This window comes from Pelophylax lessonae (genome assembly GCF_965119305.1).
Source record: "Pelophylax lessonae genome assembly, chromosome: 6".
Taxonomy (NCBI): domain Eukaryota; kingdom Metazoa; phylum Chordata; class Amphibia; order Anura; family Ranidae; genus Pelophylax; species Pelophylax lessonae.
In genome coordinates this window covers 55,010,413-55,025,543 of record NC_138773.1, presented here as the reverse complement: position 1 = coordinate 55,025,543, position 15,131 = coordinate 55,010,413, and the positions used below count along the sequence as shown (strand labels likewise).

At 41.4% G+C, this 15,131-nt stretch overlaps 1 protein-coding gene across 1 annotated transcript in view; it reads left to right on the top strand.

Annotated features, from left to right (window-relative positions):
• B9D1 (B9 domain containing 1) overlaps positions 1 to 15,131 on the top strand; it is a 167,687-nt gene that overhangs the window by 141,486 nt on the left and 11,070 nt on the right. Inside the window, exon 6 of the mRNA XM_082260625.1 lies at positions 13,969 to 14,036. Within this exon, the coding sequence (XP_082116751.1) occupies positions 13,969 to 14,036 (68 nt within the window). The remainder of the gene's footprint in view (positions 1 to 13,968; positions 14,037 to 15,131) is intronic.

The window sequence follows — 15,131 nt, the reverse complement described above, 5'->3', positions numbered from 1 at the left end:
TCGACTGCAGGATGCCAAAAGTCATGTGGACAAACCACAGAAGTTTTGGGATAGTGTTCTGTGGACTGATGAAACAAAATTAGAACTGTTTGGGCCCATGGATCAACGCTATGTTTGGGGGAGGAAGAACAAGGCCTATGAAGAAAAGAACACCTTGCCTACTGTGAAGCATGGCGGGGGGTCAATCATGCTTTGGGGCTGTTTTGCTTCTGAAGGTACAGGGAAGCTTCAGCGTGTGCAAGGTACCATAAATTCTCTTCAGTACCAGGAGATATTGGATGACAATGTGATGCAGTCCGTCACAAACCTGAGGCTTGGGAGACGTTGGACCTTTCAACAGGAAAATGATCCCAAGCATACCTCCAAGTCCACTAGAGCATGGTTGCAGATTAAAGGCTGGAACATTTTGGAGTGGCCATCACAGTCACCAGACTTAAATCCGATTGAGAACCTCTGGTGGGACTCAAAGAAAGCAGTTGCAGTGCACAAGCCTAAGAATGTGACTGAACTGGAGGCTTTTGCCCATGACCAATGGGCGAAGATACCCGTAAAAAAAAAAAAAAAAAGCTCAAATGCATGCAGAAGCAGCTTTTTGAGCTGCAGTGCGCATGAGCCCTTAAACCACAAGTTAAGCAGCACAGCCAGGATATAAAATAAAATTCTTTAATATAACTTGTTTGAAGCAGAGTAAAGCCTTCTTAGAATAGAAGGTATTCACATGTCTCATTTCATCTCATATCCCAAAAATAAGAGGATTATTATTATTTTCAGGACAGTGAGCAGAGTTATTTAAATCATTCCTTTATGCGCCAAGAGCCAAATGCACATTAAGAACTGCTGGTTTTGTTGTAAAGCATTTGAAAATAATGCAAGACAGGAAGACGGGCACAAAAAGCACGCTCCTTTGGATGTCGCATTTCCACCACTCGGGGGCCCTTATTAAATCTGTGATTTGATGCTCACGTAGTGAAAACACATCATTCAGAATGTGTACATTCCAAAGAAGATGCCACTGCTCCAATCTTAAGTCTTCTCCTTTGCTGCCAGTGCACTGGGTGCTGGGCCTAGGATCTGTCCCTGCTCTAGTAAACTCCGTACCATGACACAAGAAAGCTTTACACGGATGAGGTTACTTCCTTTCAACAATATCTATTTATTCAGACAACATATGCTGCAAGTCCCTTTCTATGAACCACCCTGCTGAAGGTTTATTTGTGTAAGAGGGGGAGTTCCTAGGACTTGCAGTATATATGGTCCTATTGAATAATGCTTGTTGAGTGGAAGGAATGTCATCGGTGTTCTGCCTTCTTGTGTCTTAATTCCGAGGAACATATTTTTTTGTACCTGCCTTTTTGTTCCTGCAGTGTACATGATGATCAACCAGGCATTAAAAGTATTGTCACTGATGTCCAGGATTTGGTGGACTGGCATGTTATGGCTCAGGAGGCCTCCAGATCATTGATCAACACCTCAATCATAGAAGCTAACTATAAGGTGCTACTATGCTGGTATACGCTAGGATAGCATCTTTTGTGCCTAGAGCGTCCCCTCAGTGTTTTCGGGGTTGTGGTCAGGATGGTACTATGCTCCACATTTGGTGGCAATGCCCCAAGGTGAGACGTTTTTGGATTCGGGTGTATAACTTCATTTACACATTAACGGAAGTTAACCTGACCAAGTCCCCACAGCAGGCTCTTTTGGGCCAGAAGGTGGACACGGCCACGAAGGCACAGAGGAGGCTTATAACTTTTATTTTTACCGCAGCGAAAATTACAATTGCTAGATCCTGGAGGTCTCCTATCCTACAGTTTGAGCAGCTTAGGCACAAATTGTCCTGGATCATGGTGAACGAACGGCTGTTGGCTCAACTAGATGACAAAATGCACAAGTTCGATAGAATATGGGAACCGTGGCTCAACTATCTCACCGGGAACGTTTGAGGGCCGTACATGGGTGCAGGACGCGGGGTTGGGTCCATTCTTTTGTTCTATCGCTTCTCTTTTCTTCTCCCTTTCCGTTTTCTTTTCTATCTACCTCTTACTCTTGTCTTCTTGATGAATGTCTTTTTAAGGTTTACTCAGTGGTTGCACACTGCTGCACACAAATTTGTACTGGTTCAGCACGGCCTGGTCATAGCAGGCCACGCGGTCAATTATTTGGGGATGGCCCCAGGTGCACGCTTCCAGAGCTGTAGTATACTGTGGACCATGGCTACAGAATCACCTTTCCACTAGCACCTTGGGGTACCTCGCATATACCATTTTTCTTATTTAAATGCAGTATGTGTCTTTTTTGTATTTCTTCTGCTTGCCCCTTTGGGGATATTATAGCCGACTGCTGTGATTGTTTTACCACTGAACGATGTTTCCTATTGTTGTTTCTTACTTTTATACTAAAACCATTGAAAACAAAAGTATTGTCACTCCCAGGCTCTCCTTTGCACCCCAGTGCTTCTCGTTCTTTTATAAGGTCACTGTGTTCCTAAAGAATCTCAGAGGAGGGGCAAAACGCATTGGGCGGGGTTTCTGTTTCCAGGAAAAAGAGGGTTAAAACATTTTATGCTTGGTTGATACTTTTTGCTGACAGCAGAGAGTGACATTCCTCTGGTGAGTGTGGCAACACTTGAGGGTGGTACGAATCACAAGGAGGTGTAACGTGGATATGGTGGAAGAATATATTACTGCACAGCTTTGGTGGACACTTATGCACTGAGAAGACTTTTTTTTTAATCGTTTATGTATTATTAGCAGTACGGTATATGTATTATTTGTATGAGGTGGGTATAGATAACTCTGTGGGAATCATTTATCAAATGGACTGGCTTGTTTCCATACAAGGGGGCAGCAGGTGGAGATTTTTTTTTTTCTTACAAATCTTTTAGTTGTGCTTCTGTGTTGTCACCCTGTGACAATGACTTGTGACTAAAATTGGCAGTTTAAACATACAGACATGATGGGCCGTTGTAACCATCAGCAAACCCGTCCGCGGAAGATGTCTTGCAGACTAAAGTGCATGCAGACAAGAAATGGCAGCCAGAGATCAGCAGCACTGAGGTGTAATGAAGAGTAAAAAAAAAAAAATGAAAACGGTATTTTATGAAGAAAATGGCAGATGTTTATAATACACGGTGCTTTAGCAAATGAAATGTGATCCAGTCAAGGTTTAGACTTAAAATCTCTACACGCTTCCCTTTAACATAGATCCCTGTGTTTGTGTTTCTCAAGAAAATCGTTGCTTGTCTGCATTTTTTCCGCATTTGTCAATTATTCTTTATTGTTCATTATGGCAAACAAGTTCTGTGCATTAAATCTTCCTCTTTTTCTCCTGATTGTGCCATCTCTCAGATGGAAGCTTATCAGTAAATGGATTCGGAAAAAACAGCAGCTAGAGTTAGGCTTTGATTAGGTCTCTGAGCTGACAAATCAGTAGTGATGAAACTCATCTCCTTCAATAACAGCACATGTATAACAAGTCTGCTTATATAATAGAGGATTTCTGGTTTACCAGCCAAATTAAAGTGTATCTAAACCCCCAAAAAACAAAAATGGAAAATATTGCAGCTTACCAGTTCTTAGAGGTGGTGGCTGCATTTGTTTTCATTTTGGATTGTTTTTTCACTTTATTCTTCACCTGGTAATACTATGAATAAAACACTTGCTGTCCCTGGGTTGCTATGCTTACTCCTTTACTGTATCTATAGAGGGAGCCATGATTGTCACCCAGGCATGACTACAAATATACCTTTCTTCCCCACATCTGAGGCATGGTAAACTGCATTATATTACATTTATTTTGTTGGATTTAGATATCCTTTAAAGTGGTTGTAAACCCTTATATATACCCAGTGAAGTGACTGGCTTCAGGTGATACACGGAGATAAAACAAATCCTCGTACAGAAGTTGTACATATTTATCTACGGCCATCTCTTCTCTACAGTCAATTGAAATGCAGAATTTACACAGCTTTTCTGAGTTTCCAGAGGAGGGGGAGGGGATCTGATGTCATACACTGCACAGCACAGAGAGGAGAGCTGAGTGTAATCTGAGACCTCAGTGGAGGGAATGGAAATCCCCCTCTCCTCTTCTTACACAGTCTCATAGGGAAACATGCCCAGGTGAGGCTTTCAGTCACAGGCTGTGTGCTGAAGGCCACTTTTCCAGCCCCCCTCCATCCCTTAGAGTGAGCACAACCTGTCAGAAATTACCCATGCAGATAGTAAAGCAAGGAGGCAGCTTTGGATTGAGGCAAGTATGCAGTATAGAAGGATATGCGTTGTTCATTTTTCATGTTAGAGGTTTACAACTACTTCAATGGTTTTGAAAGAGGAAGGCCTGTATGGTAATTTATGGCAGGAACCTACATTATAAGATGGTTGATGGTATTCCTGTAAAATAACTAAAATTGTCCATACTGGGCTCAGTTGACAATGCTAACAAACCAGAATGAGGATCGTTATTTTCCAGAAAGCGAGTAATTTTTAGCTTGGTCCAATAAGATTTCAGTCTTATTCACACAATAACTGTTAAGCAGGCTCAACCCAAGAACGCATAGAAAACAGGTGATTTCTATTTTCCCCCGTAAACACCATACAGGTGCATCGAGATGCATATGTCTGCATTTTTCTAGTAAACACAAAATCACATGTCAACACACATCCACACAACATGGCACAAAAGTGAAAAAAAAATTTGACCATTGATGTGGCTTGTACATAAAAAAAATGCATGTAAAACACAGTAAAAATCAACGCCAAAAGAAGGCATGTCAGCACATGTGGTTTCTTTGCGTTTTTATATGCATTGCGGAACGAGCTCTGACAAATGCCAGTCAAGTGGGTGAAACAGAAATCCTTGTCCTTGTTTTAGGGCTCATTTGCACAAGCATTACCAGCACAAGCTCCAGGCTCCTTCAGAAAAAAATTTAAAGTCAGCAGCTACTTACTTTTAATAATAGGACACTTACCTGTCCACGAATCCAGAGGTGTCTTCACCCGAGCTGATTTTTAAATTGGCTCTCAGGTGTAGCCGCTGCCATCTCATGTAAGGGAAACCAGCAGTGAAGCCTTGCAGCTTCACAGCTGGTTCCCTACTGCGCATGCTTGAAGTGGACTGCTCTGTGTGAATGGCCCAGCAGCACGGAAAGGAGAGGAGGGGAGCGAATTTCTGGATCAATTCGTCTTGGCGAAGTCAACCAGAAGTGGGAGCAGGTGCCTGTCAAAACCAGGTACCCTGTCCTCCTCTAATGGTGCCAAATGTGGTAGCAGTAGGGGGAGGAGATAAATAAGCGGATCTTCCCCTTTTGGGTGGAGCTCCGGTTTAAGAGCAAAATGTGTTGGATTGCTTTTTAGAGGACATATAGATATATAACGATAATACTATACTCCATATCATAGCTTTGATGTGTGTTATAATTATTTATTATTACTGTTTTTTATTGTTCATTTTTGTGCTTCAGCCCTGATGAAGGGGGTGAGTATAACCCTGAAACGTGGTGGGTTTTATATACAATTTATGTTTGGAGTGAACCTATCTTAGACTTGAATATTACGCTGTGGCACTTCAATTCTAGATTTGCCTATCTGAATACAGTAGCCGGCAGTGGAGATTCCTCTATTCACACTGGTAAGGTGCATGGAGGAGAAGATTGATTTTTGAGCTGTGTATGGGACCGTAAAACACTGGAGATGGTAGTTTATGTGCTCCAAAGTCACAAGCCTGCTGACCAATCAGAAAAGTCTAAGCTGCTAGGGGCTAAAATAAATAGTCAGAATTCCATATAGCTCTTCATTCCAGGTCAGCATTTCACAAATGCATTGAAGCTAATCCATTGGAATATATTTGTGTGCGCACTGCGCTCTAGACGATGTATTTAAGTGATTGTGCCGCTACTTAAATCAGGTATTTAAAACAAACAAAATAAGTAAAAAAATACATTGCAATGCAAAAACATGTTTCACAGTAGCACACTAAAGTACATCAACACGTGAGAGTCCTCAAAAAGTAAAGTGTTCATAAATATAAATGTCTATAAAAAAATGTGAATTAATATTTTGCAACCTCATGCAAAAACAATAAATGAAAAATCCAGTCGAGCGTGAGGAAAAAAGTGTAACCAATTAATATTACAACACCAACATTCTTCCACCACAGTGATGTGAGCCACTTCCGCCCCTTAACAAACAAGCTCACCAGATGCTATTGCATCTCGTCAGACCCCCTGTGACGAAACGTGTCGGGGCGAGGCTACACGGCAATTGTATTCTGCCGCCGGAACACTGTGTATGAACGAAGGCATGGTGAGATCGCAGCACTGTGTCACCTGGCATATTTGAACTTCTATATCAAGGCTTGTTTTGTTTTTACTTGATGTACGGGCATTACTTTTAAATAAATTGGTTACCTTAAGGTGTTTTAACACTATTGGAGGCTCTGTCTTCACTTCTATTCCTACATGTGGAGATTCAAAGTGGGACCTGGATGGAGTTTGGCATTTATTAGCAGCTCTTCAATGTAACACAAAAGGGAGACTTGCCAGGCAAAAGAGTGAATGGCAATACCATCTGGTGAGCTTGTTTGTTAAGGAAGCGGAAGTGGCACACATCACTATGGTGGAGGAATGTTGGTGTTGTAATACTAATTGGTTATACTTTTTTCATCACGTTTAAATGGATTTTTCATTTAATTTTTTTGAATGAGGTTGCAAAATATTGATTCACATTTTTTATAAACATAGTTATATTTATGGACACTTCACTTTTTGAGTACTCTCACGTGTTGATATACCTTAGTGAGCTACTGTGAAATATGTTTTTGGAATAATCCATTGGAATGATAGCCAGGCAATTAGCATTTTTAAAAGAAGTATAAGAAAATATTGCTACTGAAACGTCATTTATTTTTTTTTTTTTCAATTGAACTTTTTTAACAAGACCTTTATTACAGGACAAAATAAAGTCAAAGTAACTTGTTGAGTTTAGTGAATTGACCCTTAAAGCTGAAGTGTAATATATTTTACTTTGGGGACTCAGCACCAAACACATTAGTTCTATGTAATAGTGTGTACACCTGCTTCTGCGAAAAATTATTCCTGGCTTCACTGCCCTTGAGCATCTGCCTTCTGGCACTTTGAAGATCGACAGCAGCCTCTGCTACTGAATACAGTTTCACTGCCCGCCCGCCCCCTTCTCTGTTCACAGAACTGGTATTACCACAGTCCTACAATGCATTATGTTCTGTAAATTTGAAGGGAAAATCTGTCATTTAACTGTTCCTCCTTCATTCACAGCAAAGAGTGCATTGTGAGACAATAAAGCCAGCCAAAGATGGATCAAACCTTAGCCAGTTCAGCAGGGACTGGCCAAGATTAGATCCACCTATGAGCAGACTAGTTGTACTAAAGTCGATCCATCAATCGACTTCAGTACAACCGGCCTGTCAGATTTTTTTGCATAGGATAACTGCCCATGGCTTTAGTTACCAGCATTGATCATTGTGTTCTGCCAGCAGGAAAGGCTCCTCCTGCAGCCTGTCGGCAGAACATAATGGCGATGCAGGAGGTATTCCCCTATCAAAACTGCGTTCCACCCAGGGAAGAAAATTACATAATCTATGAGCTGCTTAATATTAGGAGTTCTTTGAATGGTGGAGAAGGCAGAAGGGGACAGCGGTACATCCTTTCTCAGTAGCAGAGGCTTCTGCTAAACTTTTGTGACAGTGTGAGACCTTGCCACTATACAAATGGGCATACAAATAACACCGGATTCTCAAAACTCCAGTTTGAAATGCTCTGGCAGGTTGAGTATGAGCAGAGAAAATGGTGTTCTATGTTTTCTATGGATTTGGTAGTTCTGGATTGGGGCTGGGAGCTTGAAGGTTCCAAAGAGTATTGGGCGGGATGGAACCTTCAATCTGGTGTCCAGGCTTTGCTTGACTCTTGCAGCCTATGTGAGTGCACAGATGTGCAGGGTGAAGTTGGAGTTGTAGTTGCTGCAGCCAGTTGTGCTCCTGTCTGGAGACCACGGCAAAAGCCTCAAGACGGGAGAGATTCCAGGCCTTTGGACCGAGAGAGTTGGGCCAGCTGCGAGAGTCTGGGAGACTAGAGCTGAGGCAACTGGGAGAGAGTCCAGGGGAGCCAGAGGAATCTGTATGTTTCGGAGGAGTAAAAGTGCCTGGGGTATCAGGAGAACCTCTACCCAAGGACTAAGAGTGGGCCTGTGCAGCAAGGCACTGCAATTAAAGCTTGAGTAAGCTTAATAGCCAAGTGGCTCTGCTTTTTGTATCGTGTGAAGCTCAATCGCCTGCGGGGGAAACCTTTTGTTATAGAAACTTTGTTTTTCTCCACCCCTCCAAAAAAACAAAAAAATAAATAAACTTTAGCCTTCAATCTTTTGTCATAAAAAATTCAAATACAAATGAGTATTTAAAATTGCAGACTAAATATTCCTTTCTCTGATTTTGTATTATAATATTATACTGTAATCGTCCTAGCTGTCCAGAAAGGATGCAGGCTGCATTATCTAACATACAAAGAGTCACAAATCATCTGGTGCAGCATCTGTGAGTTATGTAAGATAGACTCAACAATAATAACTCAGATCCTGTCATTACTGGAAAAAATCACCATTTCCCTTTCAGGAATTTCATTCTTTATAAAGGCAGCCCTATAGATCAGCAATGCCGCTATGCTGTTATTAGTTTACAAACACTTATGTAGACATGCCGCAATCTTTCTGTAGGCTACAGATTACCTTTCCCAGTTTCAGAGAACATTCATTGATTTCCTCCAGGCATATTGTGGAGGCAGCAGCAACCACACGCAGTTTTCTTCTTGTTTCCCCAGCAGCCAAACAAGCTGATAATATAGTCCATACAAATAATTACATGGACCTTTCTGAATGCAAATTCGTTACACTGTTTGACCATTGAGGATGATCCATCCCAAGGAATTAAACAAATAGTCTGGTGCGCTGTAAGTATGAACAAAAACTTGGATGTGTGAAAACACAATATCTATGTGCATAAAACACAAATAACGTGATCCAAATACATGTAGATTAAATAAAGCTTAATATTGACAAACGTCCAAATAAAGTCCACAAAAGTCCATAGTGCATAAAAAACACAAATGCTTAAGGGAAGATTGAAATGTGGATCCAAACGTGAAACAGGTGATGTTCAATATGACTGCCGTATAAAGTGCAAGTGAACCCCACCACCTTTAGGGGTATCCCCTTACCAGACGGATAAAAAGTAAGGTACAATGAACTCCCCAGAGTGGAATCTCTGTATGGTGGAAGCGATCCCGCGCTCTTATTCACCCGGTGATAGAGACTTTGAAAACTCATACCACTGGTGAGAACATATTTAACTGTATCCAGAGGTTCATGGACACACACAGTATAAATTGGGACAAATGTGTAGATGTGTGCAGTGATGGTGCCAAAGCAATGGTTGGGAAAGTTGTTTGGTGCTGTGATACGAATAAGAAATGTAGAAAAAAACAGCACCAGTTCTCCCTGTGTTATTCAGACATGCACTGGTAGCTAAAAGTATTTCAATCTCACTTAAAACTGTCCTAGACGAATCGGTCCAGATTATGTATTTTATAAAAAGTCGATCATTACAGTAACGACTATTTAAAATTATATGTGAAGATTTGGGTAGTCACCACTCTGCTCTGCTTTTGCATTCAGAAGTCCATTGGCTATCATGAGGTAACGTCCTTGTTAGAATGTTTGAATTGCGTCAAGAGTTAGTTTGCATATTTCCAGGATCATAAATTTGGATTATCTGATCGATTAACAAACACTCTGTGGTTATCCAAAGTAGCATATCTTGCAGACATATTCCTAACATTAAATGACGTATGTTTATCACTCCAAGGAAAAAAACAGGAATATTTTTAATGCAAAAGATAAAATATTTTCACTGTCTCGTAAGCTGAAGTTTTGATCCTCATCTGTTGTGCAAAATAATTTGAACTCTTTGCCAACACTTAAGAATTTTCTTGAAGAATCAGAAATTGAACTTGAGGATTAAATTCGCAATGAAATTGTAGATCATCTTCGCCATTTAATCACATCTATTAATCAGTATTTTCCATTCTTGAATGAAACCAATGACTGAGTTCGAAATCCATTCATAGAAGACAAGCCAGACAATTTTTCTGATGTACATTTTGAGAATCTGATCAATATAACTTCTGACAGTCAACTAAGCCAAAAATTTAGAGAAGTTTCTGTTATTGCTTTTTGGGGTGATTTACACAAAGAATACGCAGAATTGTCCAAGCAGGCAATCTAGGTTCTGTTGCCATTCGCCAGCACATACTTATGTGAAACTTGATTCTCGCTTTACTCTGCAACAAAAACAAAGTATCGAAATCGACTTGACGCAACTGCAGACATGCAAATATAATTGTCGACAATTAAACCAGATATAAAAAGAATTTGCCAGCAAAAGAGAACATTACACTCGGCTCATTGAAAGGTTTGCGCTGCGCCGCGCTACTTTACGGCACACACTTTTTTGTTGGGGTTCCAAAGTTTTGCTATACCACGTCAAAGGGTTCCAAGGGAAAAAGTAATTGGGAAATCCTGCTCTACTGGCTTGTTCACAATTCACAATGTTTGCAGTGACCTGCGTTTTTTTGCAATGGATGAATGCAAGTCAGCGCTCCTGCACATAGAAAACATTTTTACCATGGAATGGTGCAAGCCTCTAAGTTTACACACATTGATTAAGGCATGCTGTTTTTTCCTTTTTTAAAGTGACACTGCTCATACAGTGTACAATCACAGTGTCTCTGCAAAGGGCCCTGCATTCCCCTAAGGCCCCTTTCACACAGAGCGGGTCTATTTTGACAGTTTCCGCTTGCTCAGCAGGAATCGCTCTGTTGATTCCCACTGAGCAGGTGGATGACAGGTCTGTCCTCCACTCACTGTGCAGAGACGGACCTGTCGGATCCCCACTCTCCTCTATGCGGAGATCAGATGAAAATGGACAGCCTGTTTGTTTTCATCCGATTTGACCCGCTGAATGGATCACCATACGTCTGTTTTCAGCAGATCTTTTTCGGATCCGATGCCAGATGGATGTCAGTGGACACATGTCCGCTGACATTTGCCTCCTCATAGAGGTGAATGGTTGGCCCGATCTGGTCTGCGGGAAAAACGGACAAGGTGGACCCGATCAGTCCGATCATGTGAAAAGGGCGTTTTACTTTCCTAGACTACCTGACACTTCTGGATATGGAGGAGCATGTGACCTGCTCCCCTGTGACAATGTACAGGGCTATCAGCCAATGGCTAAGCCCTGAGCACTTACACAAATGAGAAATTGACTGAACTGCCCATCCCAGCCAGCCAAGTCATCAACACCACTAATCTCAGTGCCAGCTGCAATGGAGAAGATGACCCACTTTGCCCTGTTTGATGTGGGTGGCAGTGACTGTAATCGGCAGTAACGTGGGGCAGAGTCATGTAAATCTCAGGACTGAATGGACAAAAAACACAAATCCTTTAGCAGTTAAAACAACTTGTATATGTATTTAATCTGTGTATTTGCTGTTTGCCTGAAGTCTAAAAAGTAACTCAACTTTTGTTGGGGAAAAACAATAGCAATCAAAGAAAAAACAATATAGCGTATACAATTGGGACACAAGGCCTATTGTGATTGAATGTTATTAAAAAAATGACCTTTCCTTTTCAATCTGCAGCTGTTGTAATTATCTAAAAAAAGGCAATGCAATATGGCCACCTGGAGGTGTTCTGTACACAGAATGTATACTGACCACACCCCAGAAACATTTCCTGCTTGTGTGATTGGCTCACTGATTTTCCCAGAAGGCTGCCCTAAGATACAGTCAAATTCCAGTCATCCCCTGCAACAAAAATGTCATTTTTGGTGAGATACTCCCAATAGGAAATCACATCTAAAGGGATGCAGGCCCAGCAGCTTTCCTAATTAGAGCCCTGAAGATGCACAGCTGATTTATAATTATGAAACCACTTCTTTCATGCACAGCTGATTGATAATTATGAAACCTCCAAGACATAATATATTTTCTCAACGTAGATGCCCTAAAGAATAAAATGGTGGTAGCTCCAATTTTTTATATCGCATATATTAAACACTACATTTCCGTAAGAAGTACACCCAGGCTAATCTTAGGGCACACAAACACAATATGTTACCCATATCTGAAAAAATAAAAGCTGAGGTTTCACTGAATAAACATGTCAAGCCTTAAAATTGTGTGCACCCTTGAAACAGCTTTAAACTTTGTTACGCTAAAATTTCCATAGGTGATGTTTTAAAGCCATTGCTGATCAACAGTTTAGAGATACCCATGAATAATGGCCCTAGAGTTATTGCTCTTAATTTTGGGTGTAGAGTAACACAATCTTTGTTTTTATACATAGGTGATATGTGTGTGTTTATGTCCATGGTGAAGATGTATATGTGGGGGGAAAGGGTTTTTTTTAGGTGCTTGGGTGTAGCTTTTATTTTCTACTTAACTATTTTTTTATCATATAGGGGACCAAAGTCCCCTATGCAATACTATTTTGTGGTGACATATTCTCTTTATTGGGACATCAGGGGCTTATTAGGTCCCTGATGTCTCACCTGCCCTTCATGGAAGCTAATTGAACACAGATGTTAGCTGGTCTCCCTCCCCTATACCAGGAGACACCCACCATACTTTTCCTTAGTCTGCAAGTGGGACACTGGAGCCCTGGAAACATGGCGGTGGAATGGGGGGCTTCCACCTGACAGTTGGCTTGCCAGATATATATGGTCAACATTTTATATTATATATCCGTTTTCACATTGTATTTCAGTTGTTTCTAGCCTACTCCTCTTACTCTAAATGATCTTGAAGTTTGTAAATGTACTCTGTGAAGAATATTTACTTCCATAAATTCTGTGACATTTAGTCACTACGCCCTGTAAGTAGGCACTGCTTTGTCACAGAATTCACAAAGCCTGTGTTCCATCAGAATTGGCGACCCATCAGATTAGGTAATGGGAATGACGTTCCGTCCGCTGAATACTTGCTGCGCATGCATAGCAGGTATGCTAAGGTGACACAACACCTGCAGTCAGAAGGCGGCAGCGGACATCTTACTACGCCCAGCTACCTCTTGAATTTCACAGTCATTTTAGCATTAAACTGAGCAGGTATAAAGAAATATAGTATATTGATATCTGTGATGCTGTTTTGAATGTTACATTTTGAAAGAAGATGGATGCCAGCAGTAGTAAGGTGGCAGAGGCCATCTTGGTACACCCCGCACTGCTCAGCGCTAAGCATTTAGCCTTTGAATATGTAACATGAAAACAGCATCACAGATCTCAATTTACTATATTGATTTATATATACGCTCACTTTATTTGTTAAATGACTTTGAAATTCAAGATGTGGTTGGGTGTGGTAAGATGTCTGCTGGCACCTGATGACTGCAGGTGTTCTGTCAGATTAGCAAACCTGTGCATGCGCAGTAAGTAGTCAGCTGACGGAACGTCACTTCCTTTACCCAATCAGACGTGTCGCCTATTCTGATGGAAGACCTGCCTACTGAACTACAGAGGTGCTGATAGAAGGGGTTTCAGGAGGCAGAGTCAGTACAGGAATCACTGCTTGCAGACAGCAAGGTACCATGGGATATATAGTCCTTAGAAATCTAAAGTAAACAGTAGAGGAGAAGCTGCAAAAAATGCAGGGAATCCAGGAAGTTGTTGTTAATGGTAGCCAGCAGACAGGCAGCACTCACAATATGAGAGATTTTTCAAGTAAGCTTATATTGGATTGTCAAAAATAACAATTGTTTGTATTGTTGTTACAATTCTGATGTTCTACAATGAAAATGAATGCTGTGATCATAGAACTCCTTTAACCATTGTTTCAGGATATAAATCTCTAATCTTCCTTCAGTTAACCTCCAAATAATTTCTCTTTCTGTACAGCTGGTTCACAGGACGACGGCCGGAATTCACCGACCCAAAAGTGGTGGCTCAGGGTGACGGCAGAGAAGGTAATACTTACAAGTCTGTAAAGCACAAACTTCCTTCTGGCTGACGAAGGATAGAATCTACTATAAAAGGCGTTATTTATAATTCATCAGAAATGAATGTTCTCTGTAGATCATACAAAGGCGCACAGATGGCATGGCCATGTTGTAGAGGTTATTATTACTTTTTATCCTGGGATCCTTTTCAGATCCAAGAGTCTGTTGCTCTGTACATGTCTTGGAAATTAATTTGGTTTTCCATTTTGATGATAATATGATTGCACAACGAGAGATCAGTGACGTGGGTTATACTTTATATATTGAGCTACAAATGTGCTATCAGTATCAGGCAGGGCCGGGACAAGGGGTGGGCAGGAGGGACGGCTGCCCTGGGCACTGTGGTATCATGTGAGGTAGGGGGGCAACAAAAGGAGATGGGGCAAGGGGATTTGTGTTGTAAGGGGGAATTTGGGGGCGGCAAAGAGTATTGTTCTTGGGGGGGGGGGCTAAGAGATAAAAGATTTGTGCTAGAAGGGTGGATTTGGGGGAGTTTGTACTGGAAGGGGGAGATTTGAAGTGGGGGGAGAAGATGTACTAGGAGGGAGAATTTTGGGGGTAGAGGATTTGTGCTAGGAAGGGTGAATCTTTTGGGGGAATTTGAGGGATGGGGGGGCAAAGATTTGTGCTGAGAGGGGGGATTTCAGCAAGGGTGCGCATTGGTACTGGGAAGAGGTAAGCATGCAGATCAGTGCTCAGTATTTTTGTGAGGAGGTTTTTGCTGACACATAATGCTCATACATCTTGAAGGGGGGTTGCAGTTTGGCATGTTTGCCCTGAGCTCTAGCTGAAGTTACAGGCAAATCTTGACTTTGCTAAAGGCGAAACTTTACACTACTCCCTCCAAAGGAACAATGGAGATTTTAATTTAAAGTAGAACTATAGGCAAGTTTTTTTTAGTAAGAGAGGCTTAAAGCGGTTGTATACTCAAAAAAAAAAAAAACAAACCCTGCAGGAGAAAGGCATAATGAGCTAGTATGCATCGCATACTAGCTCATTATGAAATACCTTAAAACTAAGCCCCGACACGGTCGCCCGTACACCGCTGAGGGAGCCGTCCTG